We start from the raw sequence: 11,472 nt of genomic DNA, 5'->3' as shown, positions 1-11,472 counted from the left end.
AGTGTTGCTAGATCGATCTCAGGTTCCTTTTATGCTTGTGAAAGGCATCTGAATACAGCCTTTTAGGGTTAGGGTTAGCAAGTTAGAGCATTTTGAGTGTACTGACATTTGGAGAATCCTGAAGGGTAGAATTTGATGATGAACCATTGTCCTTGCAAGTTAAAGATGCACTAGTGACTGTAAATATATGAATTAGTCAAATATTGGCCAAGTAAATAACTATACATAACCAGAAACCAGCCGTCTACCAAACAAATACAAAACAAACTGTCTTAATACACAGGGGGTGAATAAATAGTCCTATTGCATAATCCAGTCCCTCCAGGAGCTTGTCACTTGCAGTGGTAAAAATTAATGCAAATCCAACACAAAGTTCGTGAGAACACACAAATTTGCTAAATTATTGCATTTTTTTCTTAAAGAAATTATTGGACAATCTCTCTTTTTGACATAAAATGGTCCAATGAAACTCAAAAATCAACAAATACTTTCTTAATACTATCTTATTTCTAGTATTATAGTTTAACCTGCCTTTGGTTTGGACATGACGCTGTTAGTCAGCAGCCCTCGGTGTTACAGTCAGTTTTATAATTTTTTTGACTTTTGAAACTTTAAGCCAATGTTTTATTTTTCAAAAATTACAAGTTCTTCTTACTACATAAAGTAATACATATGACTCTTAATGGGAGGCAGTTAATGATATCCTCCTTTTGGTATTCTTTGTTCACTGACTTTTGAGGAAATCCTGTAATTATATGACAAATGATACACTAAAAATTCTGCATGTCTTCAAGATTACCTCACACAAAATCTCGTTTTTGCACACAGTAAGCAAAACAAACAAACAAACAAACAAAAACAACAGAAATATGAGAGGGAGTAATAATAAACACCAAAACTCTGATAGTCAGAGTGGTATACCTTGTTTTACGCCTGTGCTGACATATTGCACCCGTGAACAAAATTCATTTTAGAGTTGCAGACCTGTGTGGATTAGTTCAGCAGTCAGACAGCCTTCCAGGAGCCTTTTTCACTGCGGAGTGACTCAATCCTTTCAGTCTCAATTTCCTTTATCAGAAAAGCTTTAAATTAATGTGTTAGATGGCTCACACTAGGAAACCACTTGGTAGATTTAGTTTTACATTTTGTGTGTCATAAAGAAAACATACATGTCTCTTAAATTCTGAAAATGGGGAATAAAATAAAATGAGATAAAATACATAATTGCATACATATTAAACATAAATCCATACAAACAGTGAAGGCATTTTTAACACTGGAATGCACCACTGCTTAAAAAGTTTGGGACAAGAGCCCCCCCCTTTCAAAGGTTTATGGTACAATCCAGCAATGCCTCATGCTGCTTTCAAGTCCTGTTGGAAATCTCCAACTTTTAGTGCAGAGGGTCAGCCAAACAAAGAGGGAAATATTCTGTTTTATATAATTGTAATATTTTCTGTAACAACAGATCTGGTTTACATCCCACAAAAATATTCTAACTGACTTGACTCATTAGTTCCTCTTCTCTTGTGAAAAGGTGCTAATCAGTGATATTAGCTACTGTAGTGTTTGGACAGAATGAAAGCTTGTGTGCTCTTGTGTACGTGCAACATGGATGTCAAGATGTTTAGGGAGAGTTTATTATTATACTGCATGTAGCCTAATTGTTTGGGAACCTAGGGCTTATAATTGGTGTTGAATTCAAAACTTTCAGCTGTCATGCTTTAAATCAGTGACTTTTCCACCTCTTCATTCATTAACTAGGTCCACTTCATTTTTCTAATTAAGTAATATTCACATGTAAAAATTGCATAAGTTCCAATTTCCTATTAATTTCCATGCAAAAGCACTTGAATGTGCTGACAAGCAGTATTAATGGGTGCACTAGTTTGAAGGCTCCTGGCCAGGTGCTGCCATAATGGCTGGGTGGAGTGTGTTCCAAAACAGGCTTACCAACCTGCCTGCTCTGAGACAAAAACTGGCTAACAGCCACAGCACAACTGCACAGTCTGATATGTAGATGCTCCAAATTCAATGACCAAATGTATCAACAGAAACATTGAAAGTCTGCATAAATTTCTGTATTTCTCGAAATTTTTAAATACTCCCCTCTTTCTGTCAAGCTCATAAGAAAGCCACATTGATATTCATGACCATTGTTGTTATATGGGTTGCATAACATGAGGCATGAATTCTTGGAAGGGGTAAAACTGATGTTTTCACCCCTCTGGCAGGCAGGGCCCTAAGAATGGCCCCAGTCAGTCTCAGTTTGTCGGTCTCAGTCCATCTGTTCAACATTTCACTCCAAGGCAACATACGTCATTATCTATATGCTGGATTTCCAGGAAGATTGGTGAACACTATGGTCCTTAGAAGATGAACCCTGTCAGTTTTAGTGATCTCATGGCCTTTCCTCTAGCACCACCCTTTGTCAAAACATTTGACTTAGACAACATATCTCTAAATTCAATGAATGAATTGCCAAGTCATTTGTTGAGCGTACTCATGCTTCCCAGAGAATGAACCTTGTTAGTTCTACTGTCATCATCACCTTTCCTCTTGCACAATCCTTTGCTAAAATGTCAAATTTTGATGTCTCATAGTCTATTGGACAGATTGCCGTGGCATTTGGTGAGCACATTCATGATACCCAGAGGATGAACCCTGTCAGTTTTGGACCTTTCTTGTAGCATTGCCGTTAGGCCAAAATGTCAAATTGGCATGAGATATCACTAAATCAAAGAGGTGGATTGCCATTATATTTGATTTGTGCATTTGCAGTATTCCTCTTGATTTTGATGATATCATTTTTCCTTAGCTCTACTTTTTGGCCTGAATTTCAGATTTGATATCTCAAAATCTACCAGGTGGACTGCCATGCAATCGCATTCATGCTACCCAGAGCATGAACCCTAGCATCTTTGGTGCTCACCTTTCCTGTAATGCCACCCTCAGGCCAAAATATACAACCCCTCATTGTGTTGCTACAGTCAATTAGGGAAGCAGACTGTCCAGAGGCTTAGGGACTGCTTGTCTGAAATAGACTAGACTACATTCAGTAGTGATGTTTCTCTGCTCACTCTGCCTGTCATGTCTGCCAGACATGACAACACTCCTTTATACACTGCAGTACACTGCACTGCACCGTGTAAGTGACCTGGCCACCCCAAAAGGACTGCACCGTATTGCTAACTTGACAGCTTAGTGGTTAGAGTATCTAACCTAGTGACAAATGTAGCAACTCTGTCAGACCATCAGAAAAAAATGCCATTGTGTTACTGTCAAAGCTTTTGGTGACAGATGCGTAGCTATACTTGAGTGTAGACCAGTGGTGGTGTCTGGGTAGGAGGGTATGATTTCCATCCCAACATTCTCTAAAATGCACACCCACACTGCTATCCTATGCATAAGTAAGCAGTGGCGGTTCTGCCTATATTATACTAATCCTAACCCGCCCTCCCCGACTTGATTTTTCTCAGTTACAGAACAGTTACTTTATATTCATCAATTGCACAATCAATCTGTGTCATTTTCCAAGGGTTTTAGAAAAGTACACAACTTGTCAAGAGATGCTGATGTATGTCAAAAGACATACCAAATGACATTTCACATCATTTATGTTGTTGTTGGAAGTGTTAATCAGTGGGGATCAAATCTGTTGTTAGCTGTAACTTCAAAACTGATCAAATTCAGTCTTAAAACTGAAGTAAATAATGCTGAAAAAGATGGTTGAAGCTGAAGGATATTAGTCGTCTAAGTTTTCCCTGCAAAATGCTTTCACAACTGGAGCGATTCACATCCTGAGACATAGCACCAAGACTGTGAAACCAAAAACTGTTATAGAACTGAGATTCCAGTTTTGCATTTAAGATAGTAATCATACTGGTGAACATCATTCATATGCAGAGTAGTCCATGACATCATCTGACGACTTTTGCAACATTCTGGAGCAGCCAATAGCCACGAAGAGACTTGCCAACAGTGACTTGACATAAGGAAAAACGACGGTAACAAGGAGCACTTGAACGCAGCACTAAGCTGCAGCTTCCCCCACAGTGAGTCACACAGCCAGCAGCGTACTATTTGGACGGAGTGGCGTGATGCCGTGTGCACGGTTACACATCAGACAAGCAGCTATGAAGGTCAGGTTCGGGTAACAGGACCGCTCTGTGTAGTCGGGACTGCAAGTCAGAGTTGCAGACAAGAAGATGCAGCTCCGCAGGCTCTGAGACCGCACACACACACTTTGGTTTGAGCACAAAAGGCACGGGCGAGACGATGGAGGGACGAGCAGGAGGGATATATCACATCAGCCCGAGTCTCACTTTTGTGAAATCACCAGTACTTTGAAACGGCCGTTGAGCAAGAAACCGCAGCAGCATGTCGGATCCAAGTCACTGGTCTGCGCTGCCCAGCCAGAACAAGTCTCGTTTTGTTCCGGGAACACTGCTGAAGCGCTCCAAAAGGTAGTAAGTTCAAGTTGTAACGCGAAGTTGCACGGCTCTGAGTTTTGTGTTTGACTGTGGCTGTTTCCACGGCCAGGCGTCCGTTCACTGCCAGCGGCTCAACGCGTCTTTATGCAGATGCGCTCAAACATACACACTCTCACACACGCGCTGTTACTTTTACGAGGTCTTTCTTGTATATTTGAACAACAACACTGTGTCTAAATGTGTTCCAACATAAACCAAAAGCCTACTGGCTCCTCCTCAGTGCTCCCATTTGAAAGCTGGTGGCTCTAATCCCGTGTTGTTGTTCCAGGAAATACATGTGCTTATGTTGATACACTGCTTTTGTCCTGGAATAGCACCATTCAAAGGCGCCACCTCACTTTGCTGCGCATAATTTATACTGAAAATGAAGGAATGCTTCAAACCATCAGGCACATGTAAGTTTGAGGCATCTTTCACCTGGTGAAACGGATGTGCGGCAGGCCTGAAAGCTTTCACTGGACACCGGTTAAACAAGTGGAGGATGAATTCAGTTTTAGGACAGACTTAGATCTTCATGATGTACATGCATAGTTCACATTAGTTACTCACACACTGCTCTATATGAAAACCAGGCCGTTTGCAGTAAACAAATCTGCTTCACTGAAAGTACAGTTGGCTTTGTTTACATCAAACAGTTTACCCTTAGTGTTGACTGCAGCAGCACTGAAGAAAACCTACAGCTGGTGCTAGCAGGCCTAATGCAGGCCCCTGCACTAAGTGAAGTGTGCCACATCCATTGTGTAGAGTCACTCCTGTGTCACAGTGAAATCTAGTGTGTTGTAGCCTCCCCTCAGCAGCAGGGCATTATTCTACCAGTTCCTCCAGTCCTGCAGCTCCCTGGTTGCTCTTGCTCCATTTTAATTGCCACGGCAACTTTGATGTGTCATACACTTACTGGAGTTTAGGTTCTAAAACGTTTTCTCAGAGTTAAGAGCTGCTCTGGGGGAAGATATAACATCATTGGTTGAGTTAAATATCAGCAGACAGAGCCAAAAAAGGTTTTCTGGTTAATTAAGGTTTGACTGAAGGTCAGTGAGAAAGACAAGAGGAAAGAGGAAAAAACTAATAGTATAGCCACATTAGGTTATTTAGGTCAAAGACTGAATTTCACATCCTTATCCTCTGTGCGCAATTATGCCGACATAAAAAACACCATGTCTCTGTACTATTTTATTTTTATTTTGTGCCTTTTATTTGTGACTTTCTTAGTAGAATGCTGAAGATTCCTGCAGATGCTGCCAGCCAGATCTACCTTCCAGTTGAAATAGGAAAATAAAAAAGAGCTGTTAATGTTAGAAAAAAATAGGCTCTGAGATTTTTTTTTAATGGCATAATCTGCTTGGTTGGTGTTTGCTTATGTGCTAAAAGTGTTATTTTGTGACCTGGAAGTACAGTATTGTGGATTATCAGACCCGGGGGGCACTGAGCAACTAAATGAGGATATTTCACCATGATCTGGACTCGTATCACACCCAGGAACTACACAACCTAACACTACCAAAGTTCAATTTTGCTTTAACTGACCCTCCAAAGATTATGAATGCCACAACATGAACTTTCTTATTTTTTGGCTGGTTTCTTTTTAATTAAAATGTTCCCAGTTAGCCATCTTGCATTTGAAAAACTTGATTCTTTGGCTCCGCCCTTTGATATTTATGTCAGCGAGTGAGATCAGTGTCTACCATCAGAGAAGTTATTTTATTTTTACAGCTTTCTAGTGTCTGAGCTGTCTGAGTTGCTCCAGGCAGTGCTGATGGTCCCTTTGCTCAGTGTGAAATAACTGGCTTAACTTGTTTTTCGTGATGGAGTGTGTAGTTTATACTGTATAACTGACAGCAGCAGCCCTGCATTCACATCAAATGCTTTCTATGCTCAGAAGGATGCCTTAAGTGTTGTAGAGTGCGCAGAGATACTCTTCTTTGCTGCAATACATTTTGGTGATTCTACAATTTCTTGCCATCCTTTTGAGTGTAGAAACTTTCTATTTCTGTATAAAAAATTTGGAATGTGGCCTTGCTTTTTAGATAAGAAATGCCCTATTGTTTTGACTTATTCAATGTACTACAGCAATGCCAGCTTACTGGATCACTGTCTGGTACTGTCAGTGTCAGACCTTTCCTTAATCTGTTCAGTGCCATGCTGTCATTAAGTCCTGTCCTCATGTAGGACACTGAAACGTCACTCTAAGTCGTCTTAGACTTAAAGGTGTAGGTCAACATGGGCACACACACACGCAAACAGAACCTGGCATGACACAGTGCTGTGTAAATCAAATGTGTTGTGGCAGATGGATAAAACAAAAGTACTTAAGACTGTCAGCAGAATATTTAGTGTGTCTTATTAGAATCGGTAATCCCTTCAGATAAGATACATTTTGTAAAGTTAATTCTAAAAAATCCCTTGTCTTTTAGATCTGTATGTGTTTTGAAACAGTATAGGCCTAAGGCCTAAAGGAATTCATTGTTTTTGGTAGATTTGCCTTTCAGTCAACTTGCCTGTTAGATCACTGGTAGGCAACCACGTGCCACGGAGAACTGTAAAGCTGCAGGTTTTGGTTCCAACCAAAAACTGCACCAGGGGCGTATTCAACAACGTTATGATACGTAACGTTGTGTGACGTCTCATTGAATGATGTGTTTGGTCGTAACGTTTTGTAACAGAGAGCAACATGCCTCCGAGGTAGTTTTCCTCCATTTTGTGGGTTTGTCAGAGGTGTTATCCAATCAGCATCAGCCTGTATTGAAGCCTCCGCGATTTAAAACGATAGCGCTCCATTATGGCTTCCAAGTTGCTAAATCAGTGTAGCCAATGTTTAAAATGTTACCCATCATTTGAAGAGGTAAAAGCACATGTATGTGGCAGTGATGACAGAGGTCTTTTGCAGTGCCCCTATTATTAATGATCCATGTAAAGTAACGTCCTGCTCAGACAGTTCTTTGGCTACAATCGCGAGGAGAATGGCCCTCTCGGCTTCCATACTTGCAGCGCTTGTGTAATGCAACAGGTTGTTCAGAGCTTTATCGTTTCTGTTAGCTTGACGTTAGGTACTGGTATGTCTACGCTGAATACGGCCCAGGTGATTTACTACAAATAAATAAACAAAAATTTTGACTTATTTGCAAAAATAATTTTTGATTTTAGAGATTTGGCATACAAATGAAATCAAGAAAGTCTTTCAAAACAAACATTCAGTATATTGATAAATTTTTCAGCTCAGTGTGTGGTTGAATGGCTCTCGTACTGTGGATGTGTTTGCAACACTGCTCTTTGTAGGCTGCTGTGTGTTTTGAATGTTCGTTCGTTTTTTTACGGTTTGGTTTTACAGCCATAGTAAATATGTAGCCAGGTCTGTGTGCGTGTTTGTGTGTGTGTGTGTGTGTGTGTGTGTGTGTGTGTGTGTGTGTGTGTGTGTGTGTGTGTGTGTGTGTGTGTGTGTGTGTGTGTGTGTGTGTGTGTGTGTGTGTGTGTGTGTGTGTGTGTGCGTGTGTGTGTGCGTGTGTGTGCAGGCGAAAGATTCTGTTTTGAATTACCAGGAACTACTTTCCATTCCTATATGAAACGAGGGTGGTGGGCGATGTGTGACTGTGACAGGAAAACATCACCTGAAATAGCTGACAGCCACAATCAGATAATGATATTACCTTTTAAAAATTAATGAATCTACAAATGATTTTAATAAAAAAAAAAAAAAGAAACATGTTATTACCATGCTTCCTTTGCATATGGGTTGAGAGATATAATAAATAGTTTAGAGTGAATAGTAAAGAGTTAGCATTGAGCACTGGTGTAAATCCTCTGCTGATTACATTTAGATGATTTTGGTGTTCATCCTCTGTGGGACAAGCTTATAGAAACTTGGTATATTCTTTGCTTGAGATGCCAGTGATGAGACGTCTGTTGGTCACTGGATAAACTTGCATGACATAAACACCACCAAGGTTAGGCTTTCATTTTGGTATTATCATGATACCGGGGCCAGTATGTATTGCGATTTGATATTACGATTTATTATGATTTGTGTTTATCAGTTATCCTCTTCTCCTCTGTTCTGAAAATTGCTCAGAATCCCCCCTTTATTATCAGTATACCTGGAACAGCAGACATGCTCTGAATGGCCTCGCTCTTTAGTTTGTGGCTGTAAAGTTTCATGAGGCTGTGATTATCCTAGAGGTCACTACAGGTCATTGTATACAGTCACATCCAGTTTCAACACCGCTCTGACTCCAGTGAAGTGGCTGCTATGGGGGCTAACATCATCACACATGAATCAAATGTGGCTCATTGAATCCACAAGAGTCTCAGCTTTCCAGTCAAAGCCAGTTGACGCAGTTTTCATAGTACTACACTGCAGCAGGGATGAGTGGGGTAACATTGTCATGACTCTGGTAAGACCAACCAGCTGTAGTGAAAATATGTCACTTACTGGAACTAGCGCTGCAACAATATGTTCGCTAACATTTTCCAAGCTAACATTGTTGTAGAGCTCGGTAAAAACTCACATTTCAGAGCCTTGTAGTCGTAGTTGATGTGAGAAAGTCCCCGTCGGGCGCCTGGGCTCGCTAAAGCTCTGTATTTAGACGGAGGTCTTTGCTAGCCCGCATCTCTTCTGATATAATCCTTGGGGTGGTGTGCTAACAAGCTAGCAGTTACTGTTGAGGCTAGCGGCGCAGCTGCAGCTGAAGGGTCAGTCAAACGGGGTGGGAGGAGTAAAAAGTGAGGCTGTGTTCTGATTGGATGGCCCTCACTATTAAACGTGAAATTAACTTTTAGCCCCTACCCCAGCAAAATGAGTTGGCTGAGTCAGGAGAAATCAGCTGGAAACTAAAGAGCTATCTTTTTAATCTGGCCTTTATTTTGTTTTTTCAGTTCAATCACTGGTTTTCATATTTGTTATCATCCTTGTCTTTGTTTTATTTGATTTTGTTGACCTTTATTTATTTGTTTTTAACATTTTATAGCTTTTATTGTTGTAATTTTTAATCTATGATCATTTTTATTGTCGTCCATTGATTTCTTTTTTGTCTGTGTTGTTTTAATCTTGCAGTGTGAAGCACTTTGGGCTGCATGTTTTGTATGAAAGGTGCCATATAAATAAAAATAAGTTGCTTTGACTAATTTATGCTTTTTAAATAAAACTGCTAATGCCCGCTGTTGACCAAATGGCACTGTGCATATTGCTGTTGTTAGAAAAGAAATGCACACATCTGCAAAAGCTAAATTTGTCAGGATAGACGGAAGGTCATTTTTGAACTGTATTTTTGAACTGAGACATTGGAGTTCCAGCAGATCTCAAGAGCCCAAGGGCCACGGCACTCGGCTCCACATGTAGATCTCTGTGGAAAGAATGAAGGAAGAAAAACACCAAAATTGCAGTTGTGTGGCTTTTTCCATGGCAGCAGTGACATGCAGATGAATGATGTGTGCGATGAGGCGGGCGGCTCGTTGACTTGTCTCTTTGTCTGTCTGTGTCCCAGCTGTCGCAGCAGCAACAGGAAGAGCCTCGGTGTCGGGACGCCGTCACCCACGCTGTCTCGGCCGCTGTCGCCACTCTCCGTCCTTACTGGTAAGATTCACCACCAGACACTTGGCTGTGATTCAGGGTGCGATCACACCTGCTGTTTGTTTTCTTTGAATGGTAGCTTTGGTAGCATGTCAGCTGTTTTCGAAATTTTGGTCCAAACACATCTGACTCCAGTGCGTTTAAATTTGGCTAACATGATGGACTTGATGAACCTATGAAGGAACTGAAAAATATGAATATGGCTGGGCAAAACGATTATTTTTTTAAATGATTAATCTAGTGATTATTTTTTTGATTAATCGATTACTCTGACGATCAATTTTTCGATTACCTAAATGATTTTTTTTATTCGATTATCGATTATTTTCCCATTATTTGATTAATTTAGCAGTGTACACATGCTATATTATGTATATCAGTGAAAAAACATAAATTTCTTAACATTTCAATATTTTTTTGACTTTTTTTTAATATAACCCTTGCTCTTAAAATATTCAAATTCCAAAATAAAATTCAAGTAAGAATTAAGTAGTGCAAAATAATGCATTCTGATACCAGATGTAGCATTCAATAAAATAAAATGAAATAAAAAGTCACCCAGAGTACAAAAATATAAATATTTAAATTCTCAGAGCAATTGAAAGATGAAAACATGTTTTTTTTTTCCCTTTTAAGAACAACCAACAGTACACTAGCCTATGTAAACTTTAGACACCAGAGTTGAGAACACATCTCATGCCCCTGAACATTTCAGTATTTAGCCTATTACACACTTCAATACTGCCTTGCAGAACATTGGTGCCATTCGCCTTTTCCTTTTCCTTTTCCCTTTAGAATACTCTCTTAGTGTGTGTGTGTGTGTCTGTCTGTCTGTCTGTCTGTCTGTCTGTCTGTCTGTCTGTCTGTGTGGTTAATTCAAGATGCAGTCAGGCACCGGAGTGGAGGAATGTTAGCATTTCAACATGCTCAGCAGTCAGGCTTGCCCTTTTTTTGTAACAATGATTCCAGCAACTGAAAAGAGCCTTCCACGGAATCACTTTTATGGAAACTGAAATAATTCTTTGATTGCTGAAGCTCTGAGGAGTCATGGGAGTCACTCATGCTGCTGCTGGTACACACTACTGCCATTTTTTGTTTTGGTCCGATGCGACGACGCACAATTTTCGCCCTAGCCCTACCTGGAGCCTTATTGTAACCTAAGTTCTTGCACTAGAAAAGGACTGTTGAAGGACTTAGTAGGGTTGGGAATCACCAGATGCATCACAATACGATTATTGCAGTGTTTAAGATTACAATAGTAATCTCGATGTTAAACATTTTGTGCTATACGGAGTATTGTGATAACATGTATTTGTTACCTTTTTTGAACTGCAGACTATGTCACCAAGGGAAAACTTTGCCAGCATCTGTTTTATCTAATAGGATCAAGTTTTCATTATGCTAATCTCACTTGAGTCA

The 11,472-nt window shown here is 40.1% G+C and overlaps 1 protein-coding gene across 3 annotated transcripts in view; it reads left to right on the top strand.

Annotated features, from left to right (window-relative positions):
- Positions 1-4,059: 4,059 nt before the first annotated feature.
- Positions 4,060-11,472, top strand: part of mast3b (microtubule associated serine/threonine kinase 3b) — a 48,797-nt gene continuing 41,384 nt past the window's right edge. For all 3 annotated transcript variants that reach the window (XM_030048994.1, XM_030048993.1, XM_030048992.1), the window contains exons 1-2: positions 4,060-4,466; positions 9,968-10,056. In XM_030048994.1, the coding sequence (XP_029904854.1) occupies positions 4,381-4,466; positions 9,968-10,056 (175 nt within the window). In that variant the 5' untranslated portion in view covers positions 4,060-4,380. The remainder of the gene's footprint in view (positions 4,467-9,967; positions 10,057-11,472) is intronic.

This window comes from Myripristis murdjan, chromosome 4 (assembly GCF_902150065.1).
Source record: "Myripristis murdjan chromosome 4, fMyrMur1.1, whole genome shotgun sequence".
NCBI lineage: Eukaryota > Metazoa > Chordata > Actinopteri > Holocentriformes > Holocentridae > Myripristis > Myripristis murdjan.
Note: the sequence above shows the minus strand (reverse complement) of the source record. Positions and strands in the feature narration are given on the sequence as shown.